The 19,517-nt window shown below is 27.3% G+C and overlaps 4 protein-coding genes and 1 pseudogene across 7 annotated transcripts in view; 1 reads left to right on the top strand and 4 right to left on the bottom strand.

Annotated features, from left to right (window-relative positions):
* Positions 1-6,790, bottom strand: part of LOC103308270 (WD repeat-containing protein 43) — an 8,731-nt gene extending 1,941 nt beyond the window's left edge. The window contains exon 1 of the mRNA XM_008181367.3: positions 6,666-6,790. Coding sequence (XP_008179589.1) covers positions 6,666-6,684 — 19 coding nt within the window. The 5' untranslated portion in view covers positions 6,685-6,790. The remainder of the gene's footprint in view (positions 1-6,665) is intronic.
* On the bottom strand, positions 504-2,506 carry LOC107882765 (annotated as a pseudogene).
* Positions 6,791-7,698: 908 nt separating the features above from the next.
* LOC100167117 (erlin-1) lies at positions 7,699-11,280 on the top strand. 3 transcript variants are annotated; one of them, XM_029490638.1, is made up of 8 exons: positions 7,699-8,017; positions 8,123-8,232; positions 8,317-8,397; positions 8,489-8,597; positions 9,352-9,458; positions 9,536-9,687; positions 9,755-9,936; positions 10,002-11,280. In XM_029490638.1, the coding sequence occupies exons 2-8, from the start codon at positions 8,125-8,127 to the stop codon at positions 10,199-10,201; spliced, it is 939 nt and encodes a 312-aa protein (XP_029346498.1). In that variant the 5' UTR covers positions 7,699-8,017; positions 8,123-8,124; the 3' UTR covers positions 10,202-11,280. The 3 variants fall into 3 exon arrangements, with proteins under 3 accessions (XP_029346498.1, XP_008179583.1, XP_001943498.1); XM_008181361.3 differs by having other exon boundaries at positions 7,699-7,984; XM_001943463.5 differs by having other exon boundaries at positions 7,699-8,232.
* A 464-nt stretch (positions 11,281-11,744) lies between these two features.
* On the bottom strand, positions 11,745-15,663 carry LOC103308266 (scaffold attachment factor B2). The gene is made up of 8 exons (XM_008181362.2): positions 15,659-15,663; positions 15,354-15,498; positions 14,991-15,124; positions 13,152-13,400; positions 12,855-13,055; positions 12,255-12,397; positions 11,994-12,189; positions 11,745-11,925 (listed from the first exon to the last, which is right to left on the bottom strand). Exons 1-8 carry the CDS (start codon positions 15,661-15,663, stop codon positions 11,745-11,747), a joined length of 1,254 nt encoding a protein of 417 aa, XP_008179584.2.
* LOC100164759 (scaffold attachment factor B1) overlaps positions 15,392-19,517 on the bottom strand; it is a 14,783-nt gene continuing 10,657 nt past the window's right edge. Inside the window, exons 7-11 of one of the 2 annotated variants that reach the window (XM_008181363.3) lie at positions 17,724-17,761; positions 16,925-17,028; positions 15,892-16,041; positions 15,625-15,817; positions 15,392-15,550 (exon numbers count right to left, since the gene is read on the bottom strand). In XM_008181363.3, coding sequence (XP_008179585.1) covers positions 15,686-15,817; positions 15,892-16,041; positions 16,925-17,028; positions 17,724-17,761 — 424 coding nt within the window. In that variant the 3' untranslated portion in view covers positions 15,392-15,550; positions 15,625-15,685. Of the gene's footprint in view, positions 15,551-15,624; positions 15,818-15,891; positions 16,042-16,924; positions 17,029-17,723; positions 17,762-19,517 lie in introns of those variants that run through there. The other variant, XM_029490637.1, reaches the window with a different exon arrangement.

Consider the following 19,517-nt stretch of genomic DNA (forward strand, 5'->3'; position numbering starts at 1 on the left):
CATTTGAAAATCAGAAGTTGATAGTGTTTTTTCTAATATATATGAGGGTGAAAATATAAAAAAATTATATAATTCTAGAACAGCGTAGATCTAAAATTTTGAAAAAAGTGAATACTTTTTGAGATAATGAGTGTTTTACTCTTAATCAATCACCCTGTATAATTCAAATTGATAATTTGTATAGTTTTATATAGTTTCAACAGATACCTAGTTACTTAATATTTCATTTATATAATTCTATACAATTTAATACATAATATTTTAAATTTTTTTTGACAATAACAGTCAATAAAATTATTTTCTATAGTAATCAAGATTTATTGATTTTAGTTATTTAATTTAAAAATATTATTTGTAGGAACTTAAAACTTTAAAGTATATTGTTATATTGTATGCACACAATGATCTTTTACATATCATTGAATTCAAATATAACATCTCTGATACAGTGATCCCTGTAGAGTCTAGACATCAACTGTACTGTACACTTGCCCACCTCTATACAAAATATTAAAAATTACAATTTGTAGTTTGCTTACTTTTTCTTCAAATGGAACAGCAAGGTCACTTGAGGAAATAAGCTTCACCAAATCTTCAGAAGATAAAGATAGAAAATGTTCGTCTTTAGCTACTTCTCTGGAAATAATAATTATTATTTTTACATTAAATTACCTACTTACTCTTGATATAGAGAATTAAATCTGGAATTAAATTATGTTTATCATACAAAAAATGTTGTTTAATATACGCTTCGGAACTCGACAACAATTCCGTACAGTGATGTAAATCAGCAAATGTTTTGATATCAATACAATTTGATGGATCCAGTTGTTTTTGTAAAAACTCAGCACATACACTTTTTACAAAATCTAGCTGTAAGATGTTTGCAGCTTGTAACAACCCCTTAGAAATCAACAAAAATTCACTTAAAATGATATGTTGTTTGAAGTTTAGGTATATCAAATCAAATATTTAATTATAGATACCTGCACATTTTCTTTTGTGACCATAATTTCTCCAGTATAAATATAATCTATTAATAGCTGCAAAATGGTGGAATCTAATTCTCTTATAGTTACAAGATCTTTATTGCTCTCTTCAAAATGACTAAACATTGCACGGAAATATGTACTAGCTGTTATTAAAACAATTTTATGTCCAATTACAATTTTACCATCATCTGCTTTTAATCTAATATCACATAAAACTTTCTTTCTAAAAACAAAATTGTTTTACTGTTATTTATTTTGAATGAAGGTGAAATAACCGTCCACATACTTGCGTAGAGATTGTAAATCTTCTAGTATTCTTACAGAGTGAGAGTCATTTCTAAAACTAGTTGGTTCACATTCATTTGATTTCAGAACTCCATTTAGATTATTTTCACAAGTTAATGCCTGAATAGTATCCATTTCTTTTACTGACGTGCCTAAAACTTTTAAACATATTTTAAAAATTGTGATTAATTTTAATTATCATCGTTGTGTTACAACTTAGTACTACATTTAGGTGCTTTAGAGTTCAGACAGAGTAAAAAACAATAAAATACAGATGTTAAGAAATTATTAAATTATTAGTTAGATTTATTAAAATAATATTGGATTAAAATAAGTATATAGAATAGGTACGAGGCCTATTTTCTTACTTACTGAAGTTGAATTTAAGTCAATGCAGTTATCAACAATACCAAACGATTTGAGTTCTAATCAAAGGTATGGTATTGAAATATGGATAAATATACAAAATACCTAATCGATGTTGGCAGGGACAACTGGGATAAGATGAAGTCAGAAGTTGTGAGGTAAGAATGTAAGATGGGAATTGTATGTAAGTCGTAATAAGCTGATTACATCTAAATTTATCCAACTTACACGTACTGTATGTTGAGCATATTGTATTTTGTTGTTTTTATTATGAACGCTAATGATAATATATTATAATAACACAAAAGTTGGTTATACTCATAAGTCATTACTCATGAAGACTATACAGAAGACTCAAGAATATATCCTAGCATTGACTTGATCATTGACTAAAGAATAATGTTATGAATTTCACCTTCAGACGAATTTTGTCAAAATTCTTACCTATGGTCGCGTTCCGGGCGGTACGTGGTATGTCACGGCAGCTGTGTCGGTGTGGGACGTAGGAGCAGCGATTCTTAGCGTTCCGTCGACGCCGGTGCGAGACGAGAGTATACGGCGAGCGACAACTGACAAATAGTGACAACAGTGACTAAGCGTTACGAATCACGAAACAAAAAACTTTGACTGTGTGACGGATGCTTTGTCGAGTTCAACGGCGTCGCGGCCCGTAAAGTAATATTGGTATTATTGAAAACCGAAATAAAATAATCCGAAAACGTGTATTATACTCAATACTGTAACTGTGTAACCTCAAAATTCAAATGTAACCTCAATATTATGTAGTTTTCGACTTCTGTGCGGGCAAAGAACAATTCGGGAAAGAATAAAGACATGGTAAAATAGATTCAACTTTTGTAATCTATAATTTATTGTAATCGATTGTAATCTATTGTAATTGACAATTTATCATTGATAACTTGTATTTGACGAGATCTTATAAGACCGAGGACGAGGTTTGCAACCAAGGTTTATAGATAATATATATTATCAAACCTTGGTTTGCAAATACTGCTACGATAATCCACTACCGCGATAATATAATGCTCCGAACATAAATTGTTCCGACGTGCCGCAGCCCACAGCTGGTGTATACGTGGTGAACGGAACAATAATATTTTTACAAAGAATTGTATACGACGTAGGCATTAAGTTTGGTGCAGAACAATTATAAGGTACAAGTACAAGAAACAGGGATAACACCAGTGCTTCGACTATCTACTACCACGACATTGTACCACCCACACATTGTGCCGCCGCACAGCAAACATCAGTACCAAATGGTGGCAACAGACATGCGCGAACAAGACGAGTTTTCGTCAAGCGGGTGGGAATTCTTATTCTGAATAGAGTATATAGACCACGATTTAAATCTTGCTAGAGCACAGATTTCTATATAGTGGTATTATAGGCCACGGGCCACGGGCTAATTCATTATCAATAATTATAATCTAATATTTCTTATCAAATAGTAGGAGACTCGCTTTTCGATTACAACCAAGGTCTATTGATACACCAACAATTAAACAATTGCCGTTATCGTTATCACAATTCACGAATTATCATGATTAATTTTTTTTATGTCTTACACCACGACCACGGTTAAACAAAATACCGCATAAACCAAGCGATCGCAAATTTCTACGTTTCAAACGTTGGCGTTCGTTCTGCAAAACGTTTGGCGTTTGCCGCTTCAGAATTTCCTCAAAAATTGCATAGGTACAATCATGTACAATAATAGTTACCATGGTTGAAGATAAACATCTGAAAAGCATCGTTCTAATCATCCAATAAATACTCCTGAAGATTATTATTTATTTTAGAGTCTCCTTATATCAACCATATGTAGATTCCTTAATAATGCAATTAAAACTAAGATTCTCTAATGAAAACAGTGCTGCTCATTCCTTATTAAATTTACACCCAAATAATATGAAAAAAATTCAGTATGATCAATTTTTAAGCATGATAGTGGAAATAAATAATTTTTATGGAATTGATAATTTGGTTGAAGAGGGTATGTTGTGGTATAATGTGTGGAAAAATAGAAACACCAGTCAAAATGAAACTAAAAATATAAGTTTCATAAGTCTTTTAGATGAAACAAATTTATATCCAGCAATTCATACCGCTCTAACTATTGCATTAACTCTACCAGTTACTACTTGTTCAGTAGAAAGAACTTTTAGTACACTGCGTAGAGTAAAAACTTGGACTAGAAATAGTATTGGCGATAATCGCCTTAATGGATTATGCATGATAGCTCTACATAAAGAGTTTGTCAAATTGGAATTAATAGATGAAATTATAAATTAGTTTGGTCTACTACCACGTAGAATGGAACTATTATTCAAAGATTGAATAGTTAGTATTTATTTGTTAGGTGCCTAATATTTGTATATTATTTTTTTCTTAGGATGTTTCTTTTTTTTAATCTCATCAAAGGGTATATTATATAGTTATGTTTAAATATTAAGTTTTAATTTTAATTTTATGTTATTATTTATATTTTATACAGTATTATAAATACAGTTATACAGTTTTATAAATTTTAATAATACATTTAAATCAATTTTGTGTTTTTCTAAAATAATATTATAATAATGTTATGTTTGTTTTTAGGTAAAAAAAAAATGAAGTCTTTTCCAAACGGTTTGGTAGTTCTTTCTTTATTTTACAGAAGGTATACAAATGTAATTATATAGGTACCTAAGTAACCTAAAATTATCAAATCAATGGTTATATTTGAATTGTTAAAAAAATCCATTTGTTAATTTAAAATTATACATTAGTTAATCAAAACTAATGATGTAAGATTAAGTACTAACTATCTACACATAAATAATAATTTAATATTTACGTTCCCTACCAACATGAGAGAAAACATTTCACAAAAAGTAGGTATTTATCACAAATTAGATAATGAACCAAAAATTAAAATATTTTGCCCCCCCCCCCCACCCATTGAAAAATTTCTGCGGACGCCCTTGCACACTACATTCAAAATGTTTAAATTACTTCAATTTGTTTTTAAAATAATAAATAATAGATCAGTATTTATCACTGGTCACAACTTTTTTGTTTTGTTTTTAACTTAATATAATTTGAACAATAAACCATAAACTTATTATATAGAACTTAAAAAGTTACAAATAAATTATTAAAAAAAGAAAATATTAAAAATATATTTTTACAAAATGTTTATTCAACTTGACGTATGAAAATGTTTTATACATTAGATGGTACGCTCTTACTTCAGTGACATATTTTGTAACAAAAACATTTTTGTTATAAACAAATAAGGACACTTAATGGGTATTAATTGTATAAATATACAATAAAGAACAACATTTGGAGGAAATTTAATAAAGGTTCACCTTAATATACTAGGATGATCATCACCATTCAAGTCTATATCCATTGCTTCTTCTTCATCGGATGTACTTTGATCTTCACTGTTAGATTCATTGTATGTTAATAAAGCTTCTTCATCAGTTGTTCTTTTGTCTTCATCATCCGAGTCGTTGTATACCAAAAGAGCATCTTGCTCTTTTTCTTTATCTCGTTTATCAAAGTTTAAACTATCAACTACAGCTTTTAGTTTAAACTCTAATAATCCAAGTTGTTCAAAATTGTTTAATCTTGTACTCAATACATTTTCTAACGGCAGAAACGTTTCTAAAACATCTGGATTAGCTAATAACAGGGATGAGTGTATACGTAATACAGCAGACAACCATTTAGCACTTACAGAACTTACCAGTGTTCTGTCTTGTGATAGACGGATTAACTTACGTACAAGCATGATGATGGATTGTAGTGGTAAGCGTGAAACAGTATTATCAATTGTGCGTTCATCTTTAACAAATAAAGCAGACTCTAAAAGACTTTTATCATTGCTACGAAGACCTTGTATTAACAAATGAACAATACTTTCACCTTTGGTTTGAACAGTGTTTTCAATTTCTTCTGACATATTTTGTAGTCTTGTTTCAAGTGGTAAATTTGATGATCTACTATTTTTCAGTTCAATACATTTAGAGTCAGTTATATTTGGATTAATAATATGGTTCACTACAACTGATTTAGATTTTCTTGGGTCTTGTCTTGCAATAAATGTACATTTGTTTAATTTTTGTAATTTAATATTTTCAAATGCCAAAAATGGCCTAGTGCCATAGGCTACATATACTGCAGAATCATAAATTTTACTACATATTATGGGCATTTGAATAGTTTCTTCATCTTTAATATTATCAACAGCTATTTGAAGGGTTCCGTGAGGTTTAAGTGGATGTGCAACACAACCATTAAGTATATGTTCAAACACATGCAATGTACCACTTTCTGTTGTTACTGTCACTGTGATGTTATTACGCATATTGTGTACATACACAGAAGAAATATTATCTTCTGCGACTAATGAAGCTAATGGGTCTGGTTTAAGGTCACTAAGAGACCATATATTAATAAAACGGTCTCTAGCAGAACTCAACAAATAACATTTGTCAGCTTCTATAATGTGTAACGAATGAATTTCATTCTTATGACCAGTGAACTTATGAACCAACTCTCCAGAAGGAAAATTCCATAATTTAATTTCTCTGGATGCTGTCAACATCTTTCCATCAGGTAATACAGCTACTGCACACATTTTACCGACTTTCATTTTTGCTTCTAATTTATTAGTCTTCAAGTCAAACTTAACAACATAACCATCATCTGAGCCAATGTATAAATGTTGCCTCAAACGATAAATGCTCTTGATAGCTTTTGATTGAACATTGACTTTTGATTGGATACTTCCACTGGCCACATTATAAAACTCTACGTAACCCTTTTGTGTGCCTATACAAAGTATGTCAGTATTATCTGTTTGGACCCAAGTAATACAGGTGACAGAAGTGTTAAGATGTCCACTTGGCGAATACGTGTGTCGTAAATCACCAGCACTCGTATCCCAAACGTTAACCTTACCGTTAACACCAATTTCAGCATAATATCTTCCAGATTCTGAAAAACCACCGATGATCTCCCTCATGATGATAAAGTTAAACAAAAAATTTCAAATTTCAATAACTATTAATTAGTAATTACATTTACATACTTCACAAAAATGTTTTTAAAAATGTGTTTGTTTTTAATGGGTTTGTTACATAACCTAAAAATGAAATGTTATCATGGATAAAAGAAATGATTGCTTTTGTGCATGAACATAGTATCAATAGTATTATCACAGAATAGATGAAATTCCATTCTCTTTGGTATTATTGTAATTAATCATTATTCATTAATCGTAATTCGTGAGCTGAATAGTACGGAAGCGTAGACGCGTAGTAGTGAATTTGTAAAAAATATTTTTTCTATGTGGCACTACTACGCTTCCGTAGAATAGTGTGCTGTTGGTTTTGATCACGGCTATTAATAGATGATATACTAAAGATATATCACGGACTAAGATAGTATGGACTGGTATCGAAATGGTTGGGGGATATATAACTTTTAATTTGTGTTGAAAGCTATGATAATTAAAAAAAAAAAAACAATATATTATAATTAACAATAATAGTATAATAATAATATATTATTTGACCAATGACCGTGACGACTAACGACTAATGTATTTGTAAAGTATATTTTGTGATATTTTTGCTATTAAACTAGGTAATTTATTTACTATTATTAATTCAGCGTCTCTAGGATAAATTAATTTTTCTAGCTAATTTTATAATTTAATTTTGTTAGAAAATAAAATGTTATCTTATAATCCGCATAATTAAACTGTTTTACATTTTAATTTTGACCAAGTATAATGCATAATAACCATAGACCTATTAACTAGTTCATAGACCTATGTAATATGGTAATGACATTTTAAAACGTTTGTGTTTATTATTAAAAATAGTTTTTTACATTTTCAAATTTGGATATTTTGACCAGTTACCAGTATTATGGTATACTGGTATAGAGGCGTTTTTTCTTATCACTTATTAGTAAGGATTTGATAATACAAACGAATGCAACTTTGATCTAATAAATCATTTTTTTAAATATTGTTCCACAGTGTAATGGTATACATTTATTATTTATAATAACAATTATTGACAACAATAGTCAATAACGAATATATTTTTGTAATAATGTCTAATGTAGACATAGTGGATATAGTGAATAGTGATGTCATTTGTTGACTCTGTTTTCTAAGTTCTAATAGTAGACGGTGGTATTGTACTCAGTAGTATTCGATTCATTATTATGATTATTTTGTTTTGTACCTCTTAGATAATATTATTTTTTTTTTCAAACCATTTTAATAGTTTCTCGTTGTATAAGTGTGAACTGTAAGTTCTCTGCACATTAAGTTTTTGTTTGGTGTCAGTATTATTTTGGTTTTAAATTTTTTACACCACAACACTTTCTCTTTGCTCCGTCAATTATACAAATTTTAAAAATATCCTCTTTGTAACTACCTATTCTAGAAATGGCAGACTTATCCTATATACTACCTGTGCTGTTACTACTGACTGCCACATTGACTCACTTTTGCTTGCATAGAGTTGATGAAGGGCATGTGGCTGTCTACTATAGGGTAAAGATGTCTTAGTGATTTAATTACTTTTTAAAATTTAATTTTACTCACTAAATTTGTGTGTGCTGTGTGTTTTTGATGTAGGGTGGAGCATTATTATCCCAAATTAGTTATCCTGGTTACCACATCATGATGCCCTTCCTAACAACTTTTCGGTCTGTACAAGTAAGTATTTAGTACCATTAATGTTTCAGATGAAATAAAAATCATAAAAAGATGTTATAATATATTAATATTTGTTCCTTTATATTTTCAGGTTACACTTCAAACAGATGAAGTAAAAAATGTTCCTTGTGGTACAAGTGGTGGTGTAATGATTTATTTTGATAGAATTGAAGTTGTCAATATTCTAAATGCTTCTAGTGGTGAAATACAACTTTATATTTATTATATGTTATGAATTATGATTATAGCCCATAGGACAGAATCAGTTGGGTCCTTTTCTAGTATGACTATAGAAAAATTGAATCCATTGAATTAGATTGTAGTGAATATAATTAAAAAACATATTTGCTAAAATGGTTTAAATATTATGAGGAATCAAATTTCATAAACAGATTCATAATATATTTTTTATGTTACTGTAAAAACTCACCTAAACTGCAAAATCATAATATAATCTTCAGGCAAATGTATTCAATTTGATAGTAAATATAAAATTAGAAATAACATATAGTGAAGAAAATGTATGTTTTTGTGTGGCAAATCAGGAATTTAGGGTTCAGGATGAGCTTACTGAGCATTAATAAAGTCATACATAGAATAACTTATTTGTAAACTCTAAAGCCTAACTATTATTTGGGTGGGCCATTCAACAGCATTACATCATCAATTTTTTATTATGATTTACTGGCATTCATAACTAATAGCGTCACTTAAATCTATAACATGATATGGTATGGTAACTATACCACACTGGCGTCAATGTAACTTCAAAATGTTAATGCATATTATTCCAATATTTTTAAAATAATTAAATTTTAATAACTAGGGGTGATGTTAGATATTTTAAGAAACACAATCAATTTTAACTATTTATTAAAAGATAACAATGTTTAAACAAATATAAACTTATTAAAATCAGTATTGAGATTATTATTTTTTATTATTCTTTTCTAGTTTTTGATATTGTTAAGAATTATACTGCAGATTACGACAAAACATTGATATTTAATAAAGTACACCATGAACTTAATCAGTTCTGCAGTGTTCATAATTTACATGAAGTAAATGTTGATTTATATTATTTACTTAGATACTATGAAATAATACTTAAGATCACGATACATTTTTATTTTGATAGGTGTACATAGATCTATTTGATCAAATCGATGAAAATCTTAAAGTGGCATTACAAAAAGATTTAACAGAAATGGCTCCTGGACTCAAAGTACATGCTGTACGTGTTACTAAACCTAAAATACCAGAGACAATACGCAAAAATTATGAAATCATGTAATGAAAAAAACTCCATACAATTTTTAATAACTCTTAAGTAATGTATAATAATTGTTTGTTCCAGGGAAGCAGAAAAAACTAAACTGCTCATTGCTGAACAAAGACAAAAAGTTGTTGAAAAAGAAGCAGAAACGGAACGTAAACGTGCTATTATAGAAGCTGAAAAACAAGCACAAGTATCAAAAATTGAATTTGAACAGAAAATTATGGAAAAAGAATCTATTAAACAGATATCTGTAATAGAAGGTATAAATATCTAAACAATTGTTTTGAAGGTATTCTAATATGTATGTATTTATATGACAATTTAGATACAATTCATTTGGATAAAGAAAAGAGTGCAGCAGATGCCGAATTTTACCGTATTAAAATGCAAGCCGATTCTAATAAGTTATTACTAACTAAAGAATATTTAGAAATGAAACGCATTGAATCATTAGGAAATAATACAAAACTTTATTATGGACCAGATCTCCCCAAAATTTTCATGCAGCAATATAATCCGTTATAAAAAATATTAATTCAAGTTGAACGGAATTTTTGATATATAAATATTAAATTGTAAGAACTAAAAATATATCTCAAAAGTTCAGCTAGTGTTACATTGTTACTAGTCAATTTCCTGTTTAAAATAGTTTCTTATTTAAATAAATTAGTCATCTAATTTAATGAAAAGTAAATAAACCAAATGTTTAATTATTAAGACTTGCATGTAATATTATGTATATAGTATATGTTTATAATTTATATACATAAAAAATATATATTTTTAGTTTTTAACTATTATAGACTTGAAAATAGAATATCACTTTCAAAGTCGTATAAAATTTACATTGGCTAATTTCTTCATGTATTAAAATCACAAGAATTAAATGTTACTTAAAATTAAAAATTTAAAACCACTTATATTGCATAACTTTAAAATTGTATAATAAACAATTGCAAGTTTTTGATTTATTTTATTATATTGTGTAATCTTTAATTCATTGTTTTGGCAAATTATGAATATTTCTGTTCGGTAGCAAGCTGAGAAACTGTACAATTACATAATATGTAACATATTAAAACATTGATTTTTGGAAAAAATTTTCTGAATTAAGTAATTTAACTATAAGTAACTAAGATAACAAATGTATATATCTACGAAAAAATAGTATAAGCGATTGGTAATTAAATTTAAAAGCAACGACAGATAATTTTACTGGAAACGTTGCTTCTGATCTGGAATCAATTACGAAATATGGAAAATAAAAAATAATAAATCAAAGATTTTAATTTACATTTGTAAGAACCACCCTAATCTATAGTGCTTATAAATGTAAACGCATGTATTTTGTATGAATTAATAACAATTATTACATAATCAATGTTTAAACTTTATTATAAAAATTAAATCATAGTAAATACTAAATTTACAATTTAGGTAATCTAGCATATAAGCCAGATAAGATATTGTATATTTATTTTAAAAATGTGTAGAGGTACCCACTTTTTATTAAAAATATCAGCTGGTAAAATTACATAAGAACAAACGGATGTATTATCATATAACAGAGCAAAATTAAAATACTTTTCACACATTGAATAATATCATGTATTATATTTTTTAGAATGAAGATGAAATTGCACGGGGTTAAACAGTTTAATAATTAATAGTCTTTTATAGTATTGACATCTTTCCAGGCAAAAAAAAAAACTAACAAAAATTGAATAATAGAATGGATGTAATAGTGAATACATTAATGATATTTAAATGGAATGAGTAATCTAGGATTCGAGAAATTGTTAGGTTTGTTATATTTTTATAGAACGTATACAAGAGCAACAAATGTATACAGTAAAATATCTTTAAAATTACATTCAACTAAAAATTAAATCCTTTTAATAAATGAATAACTAAATTAAAGTGCAAAGAAATTAAGTCACTTTAATAAAAATTAATATAGAACAATTTAGGGCTCATATTCCTCTACCCGCTGTTCAAAACATAAAACAAAGAGCACAGACAAAGGAATGTTGTGTGCTATAATTAACTGCCAGATATTTGTGACAGTTTAATATTTGCGTGACATGCCACTCATTTTGTAACTGTCAAATCGACTATCACTGTAGTTTGTTGACATGTTTAACCCTATGTTTGGTATAACTTGGTGGTTATTGCTGTACAAAGCGTTACTACTAGAACTACGTCCACTTATTGGCATAGATGAAGGATTGCTTGGTGTGCTGTTCCACCTACAACAACAAATACAATTGTTATATGGGAATGATCTAAATCATTAGTTGAAAAATTAAAAACATACTTCTCGGGTAGTGGTTGACTTGGACGTTGCCAAATACTTGATTCCACATCTCGAAAAGTATTATGTGACCACGGATCTGGTCTCGAACTCATTTCCATAGTATTGGTTCCAGAGCTTGAGCCAACTGTGCCATAAGAATTCTTTACTGCGGCTGATGACCAGCTATTACTTTCACTATTGCGTGACATTCCATAGGCTGAAATTAAGTGTCATTGTGATACAGCAATAAATAAGCATCTATTAATTGTTTTGAAGACTTACAACTTTTGTTTGAATCATATGGCACATGAGCATGTCTGCTACTACTTCCACCACTTGAATCTTTCCTACGAGATTCATCTCTTCGATCTGATCGATCATCACGACTTCTGTAATGATGATCTGTTGCTAGTTGAGCACCATACCTAAACGATCAATAATAATAAATATTTATAATAAGTAATTAAATCCCTGAGAACATTTTAAAAAGGTTTTCATTATTTAAATTATAATAATTGTTTCATAAACCTGTACAAACATAAACGAATACCAAAATAATTGTTTAGCTGTCAATAGTCGAATATTAATGTACAAAGTTCAAAAATACTATAAACATTATACCAGTTTATAATAATATAAAAGAACTTTGATTTAACAAAACGAGAAAAATGGAAAATAATTTATATTTGTTAAAAGCTGTATCATTGCCTGTACAAACCAAGATAATTATGATTGAAATATCTAGCTGTCAAATGGCTGAATCTTTCTTTACAAAATTCTTATAAACTGTAATTAAAACATATCACAGTAATGAAAATAAGAATTTTAAAATAAATCTATTTTCTTAAGTTTATCTACAATAGTAAACAAATTTAATAATACCAGATGTTCACAGTAGAGTCTTTGGGTCTTGATGCAGGTGGTGGAGGAGGGGGTGGTGATGGGTGTGATGACCTCATACGACGGGATTCTGAAGAATGGTGTTCATAGCGATGTCTAGATGATGTTATGTTGGGAGGTGGAGGTGCTTGGTTCATATAATCAGTACTAGGCTGAATACGAGAACTACGAATTGGTTCTTTTCTGTAAGGAAATAAATTGAAAATAAACAATAGTGATCAATTGATAACTATGTGAGAAAATTAAATATTTTACATTTAAAAAATATGAACCATGTACCTTTCTTCATATCGAGATGAATTTGATGAAGAATGTCTTTTACTAGGAAGTGGTGGAGATGGGGGCATAGCACGCTTTAGTATTGCTTGGCGTTTTGTTTCCTCTAACTTCTCCTGTGCTCTACGTAACTCTTCCTTTTCTCTTTGTAATCTTTCTCGTTCTAAACGTTGATTTTCACGCTCTAAACGCAATAGTTCAGATTTTTCCTTTTCAATTCGTTCACGCTCAATTCGAAGTTTTTGTCTTTCTCTAAATAAATAAAAATAAAAAAGGTGGGTAAGTGGATGTTGCTCTGCTGTACAGTAGGTTACAAGTGGGTCACTGTATAAGAAAAACGATTCTGAGCGGAGACGGTTTGTCAGTCTAGATATTAGACATACCTATTATAGGTATACTTATTTATAGTATTAAAAAAAAATTGATCTATAATAGGTATCAATAATAAATTCCAAATTAATCATATCACAATATCTATTAGGTAACGCGTTATACATCAACAACAAACCGTGATACTATCATAGATATATAATAGTATACTTTAGAAGTTTCAAGTACCCACAAATAATATTATACAATCACAATAAAATAACTAAAATAGTTATTCCAGGTTTTTTAATATGTAATTTCGTCCAAATTTGAACTTAAAATGACTATAAAAATAAACTGTGCTAATGCATTTCTTAGAATTTTTGGTAACAGAGTTAAATATAAAAGTAGAACATTTTATAATTTTTTAACTACAAAATAATTATTCAATTTTAAATTTGGCCCAATAGATAAAACTTTATTGATATTTATAGAAAAAAAAACTAAAAAAATTGAAAACTTACAATGTCCGTAAACAGCTCAATAAGTCAAATTATTTTCAACATTTTATCGCATATAGAAAATGCTAATATAAACATTCAGTGAAATTTTCAAGTTTCTACAGTCACTCGTTTTTTAATTACAACAAAATAAGATAATCGTTACGTAAGAAATCGAGTGAATATCAAATATTGTAAAAATATGAATTTCAAAAACTCATAAAAAATTTAATTTGAGTTTCTTAGACATTTTTTTTTTTGATAAAAGTAGATTATCCTATAAAGAATCTTGTATTACATTTTAAAATCTTAGTTCTAAAAAGAAACATTTTTACGAATTATTAACTCAAAATAATTAGGTAATTTTTGTGATTTTTACATATTTTGTCAATTTTTGAACTTTAAATGCTAAGTAAAAAAAACTGCGACTAAGGATTTTTAATATTTTTCAAATGTCATTGTAACAATATAGTAGGAGCCTTGAATTAAATTTTCAAGTATTTTTACTCAACAAATAATGTTTTATTGACATTCATAGAAAAAAAAACTAATTAAATTGGAAACTGAAATTGTCCGTAAACAGCTCAAAACAAATCAAAATATTTTGAAAATTTTATCATGTATAGAAAATGAAAATATAAAAAACCAATGAAAATTGTATGTATCTACAGTCATTCGTTTTAAAGTTACACCAAAAACCAAAATCAATTTTCTCGAAAACAGATTTTGCGTAAAATTCCCGTTTTTCCTTAATTTTTCTTTTGTTTTTCACGGTGCTTTTGAAAACTATTGGAAAAATTTTACTTTTGACCCCCAAAGTACCAACTAGATTCACTTTCCTATCAGAAAATGTACTGTTGAAGAAATCCAAGCACTTTTACTGTCCTAAAGGTGATGACAGACACAAAAAAAATTAAAATTAAAAAAAAAAAAAAAACTCATCATGTAAATCATACATTTATCGTTCCACTCAGAATCTGAAAATTATAAGAACATTGGTTAACATTTTTATTTTTGTGTTTAAAATACTAACCTTTCTAGGCGAATTGCTTCTTCTTTGTGTTTTCTTTCAATTTCTAATTGGCGTTCTTTTTCTATGCGTCTCTTACGTTCTTCTTCCCTCATCGCTCTCTCATGTTCTTTTTGTTTTAGCCTTTCACGTTCAGTCTAATAAAATAGATAATATATTAAGAAGATTAAACAGTTTATTTATTAGTTTATAACTATATAAATTATAAAATAATAATTTTTTACAAATAAAAATTTTTTTAGCTACCACAAACTAAATAAAAACAAAAAGTGCATCATTAATGGATTAACACGTTTTGTTTCAATTTTTTTTATTGTAATTATTATATTTAAAAAAATAATTATTTAGAATAAAAAATTAGCTAACTTTCATTTTAGTTAAGTTTAATATCTCCTGCTGTTTTCTTTTTTCTCTTTCTAAATGTTCTCTTTCTCGTTCTAATTCTCTGATTCTTTCTTTATCACGTTCATTGCTTTTACTTTTTACGCTCCTGTCTTTTCTATGTTCATCACTTTCAATCACAATTTTAGAACGTTTTAAATCTTGATTTTGATCTTTTGATGCTATATAAATAGTAAAAATATTATCCAGATTAATTGAAACAAAAACATGAAATGAATAAATCAAGAATACTAACCACGCTTAATAGTTGTCAAGTCTGGTTCTTTAACATCATTAATTGTAATTTCAGGTCTCTTTTATCTTTTTTCTTCCCGCTTATCTTTCTTTTCCTCATTGTTTTTAGTTTTTTGATCATTTTCAGAATTTTCATTTACTTTAAATGAATCAGAACTTTTTGCAGTCACTTGATAACCATTGTCACGTTTAGCCTAAATGATAATCAATGATTTTTTTTTATATTAAACTGTAATATTTAATTAGGAAATAAATTGTAAATACAAACTCGTTCAACACTAATAACACGTCCATGAAGTTCAGTCTTGTGTAAATTTTCAATACTACGATTAGCATCTTCTGCTGAGGATAGTGTAACAAAACCATAACAACGAGCTCCTGGAGTTTTGGCATTTGTCACAACTTTTGCGCCGACAACCTAAAATTAAAATTATTGTGAAATATGCAATCAAAATAATTGAACTAATTAAATGATGGAACAACAATCAAACAACACATTTTATTAAAGTGAGATCTAGTTTAATAGACACTTGTATTTAACAGATACCTCTTTCAGCGGGTAAAATAATGTGTTAACTGTTTTACATATTTAAATTGGACTCTGTCTATTAGGGACATGAACAGTACCAGTTCTTAGTGGTATTTAGAGGTTACACTATATAATATGATAAAAGGGATGTCCGTGAATAGGTTCTACTGTATTTAAAATATTATATAATATGTAAGATACCATGTTAAAGAATGAATTTTAGTTTCATAATTATATGAATTTAATTTATAATTAATTATAAAATATAAATTAGAAATCTTTTGAGCATCCAAAATATTAATTAGGATTTCTGAAAAGTTGATACAAAAGTTTATTCAACAAATTCTCTAAACTAGTTATTTTATAGAATGAAAAATTTAATGAATAAAAAACAAGCACAAACACATTAAATTAAAAAAAATTGCATGTACTAAATCTAGTGAATAATTGTAACATCCAGTCAAAAACTGATTGATTAGTAAAATATAAATAAGAGAACAATGGATAGTATTAATATGGAGAACATATAAATAGAAACAAAACACTATAATTTGTTTTAGAGCATAGTTCACAAATTAAAATTGATTTTTTAAGTAATATTTTAACAATCAAGTTTCATAACAATTCAATCAATACATATTTTAAAACACTCATAGCATGTTTGATTAAACAGTTTTCATAGATCTATGATTTATAAAATTTAAGTAAACTGGATTAAACATATAGCTATCTAGGTAATAATTATTAAAATATCAGTCATCAGTAATATTACCTTTCCATATTTTGAAAAAAGTTGTTTTAAATCAGTAGCCTTAGTAATTGATGACAAGCCACTAACCCAAATATTGCGTACAAAGGACGAATTGTTTTTCTTTGCTAAAACACATTTTAAAAAGTGAATTACAAGGTGATATTAAATTGGAATAATTGTTCAGGACACTCAAGTATCTATAGTTTAAAAAGCTATAATAAATCATGATATAAATCATAACCATACACACGTTAAGCGCAATTTCAGAATACATATTATATTTATTTATTTTGTTCATAAGAAGTTGAACTACTTTTTGTATATTTTATATTGCATTTTACAAATAGATTTCAAATGTGGTTCTTTATAATTCATAAAAGTGTACCTACCTAATACAAGTATGTACTTAACCATAAATATATTGTAAATACAGTCAAATTTCCTTGTAACAATTTTTAAAGGATCTATACTTTATTCCAAATAAGTTTGGAAAAAAATCACCACAAAATTGTGTGGCAGCTCAGTTTCATTGGCCGATTACTGGTCAATCACAGCGGCTCTACCATTCAGAGGCTGCGCAGTTTTTCCATACTTATTTGTAATAGTTTATAGAATCAGATTGTTATAACCTAACTCATACGTATATCTTGATTTATAAGAAATGTATAAATTGATTTATTTTACATATTATATTGTATTGTCTTTTGTATAAAAAAATTGTTAATAAAAGAATATGTAAAACAAACAGTCATACATTTTTTTTAAAATCTTAAAAGAATAATATTTGATTTTTAAAACAACTAAGATTATAAAAACTTACATGTGTCATTTGATATTTGTTGAGCCATTGAACTATTACTGAAAATATTAAATACAAAAATGTGTTTAAAAATGTTTATAAAATTATTTATTTACAATTTTGGTTAACAAACAAAATATATTTTTTTCACACACAAAAAGTAGGTATTTCAAATTATTACTTTCCAGTTTTTACTTTGACAACAATTATTTATTAATATATTTTACCAATTATAATAATATATATATAAATAGACATAATATATTTTCTATGCCTAAGTCACATTGCATTTAACTATCAAATCGTTGTCATCATCATGAAAAATTAATAGTATTTTAAAAACTATTTACAGTTTTTTATTCTTAGTTATAAGAAATATATTCAATACTCAAGTCATTTGAATAAATAACATTATGTTTGATTTTGGGATACGCACTTTTGAACATGTATCTGAATATTATCTGTACATAGATAGCACATATTAATTAAAATTGGCATTTCTTCTATGTGCCAAAGTTGTCCGATATTGATGACTTACCATTGTCTTAGTATAAAACCAAATTTTAATTCATCTCTAATTGATTTTTATTAACTGTCATCAGACAGTATTATCTTGAAAATCTCTATTTTAATACAATATGTGTATTGCACAATTGTTTCAATAACCAATATTATCTTTGCTTCACATATAAACAATGTATATTTTGATATTAATAAGTATGTTAAATACAATATCCGTATTTTTTTTATCAACAACATTAATTTTAAGTTGATATTTCTTTCAGTAATATATCTATTACTTCAAATTCTTTATCTTATACTTATTGATTTGTTTTCTTAATGTCCACATTGGAAAATTAAAAATCTCTTTACACATATTATACTTGTAGTTATACTATGTAAATTTACATTAATAATTGACTTCTCTCTTCAGGAAATATCCCATCTATATTTGAAATTACCATCTTTATTCATCAGCACTATTTATTTCAATAAATAGTTTAGTGAATATTAACTTCAATGCTGTATTGTACATTAGGTATAGGTATTAAATATTTGAGTTATATTCAATATGTATTTATATAAACCTTTGTATATAAATTCATATTGTATATCAAGTGATTTTGATACAGACTCTAAACTAAGATTCTAAAATGTTTGATCAAAAAGCAATGACTCACTCATTTCCAAGTGACTTTTAAGTTAACAAATCTCGACTAAATTGCTCTAAAATTATAAATTATTTTGAATTTACCACTCCTTGAATTAAAAGAAATCTATGTACCAATTTTCTATCTGAGTGATTTTTTCATGAATGATATGAATAAAGCAATTTTTTTTTTTTTTTTGAAACAAACACATGTGCTGTGAATTCTCATTAATATTAAGCATGGTATTGTGAAATCAAAATAGTTTTTTTTATTGTAAAATATAAAATTAGGTAATTTGGTTATGCAATTGATTTTATTTAGTGTGAGCGTAGTCTGTCTTTTATAATTAATTTATAAAATAATTTGCTTTGTTATGAAAGAAAAAATAGTGTAATTAAGAACTTAAAATTAAAAAAAAATGTATATCTCAATATATTGAGATGAAAAAATTATCCAGTAAAAGAAAATAATTAAATTTAAAATAAATAGTATAAATATTTGGAAAAGAATATTAATAAAATCTAATGAACTACTTAAGAGGACGTGATACCCACATGTGTTGTCTCCGTCTTACAAGTGCGTAACATACCAAATTTTATGCTCAGCAGAACACGTGTAGCTCCGTTAATTTAAAAACTAGAGTGAATTGACCTCTTATAAAATC

This window comes from Acyrthosiphon pisum, chromosome A2 (genome assembly GCF_005508785.2).
Source record: "Acyrthosiphon pisum isolate AL4f chromosome A2, pea_aphid_22Mar2018_4r6ur, whole genome shotgun sequence".
NCBI lineage: Eukaryota > Metazoa > Arthropoda > Insecta > Hemiptera > Aphididae > Acyrthosiphon > Acyrthosiphon pisum.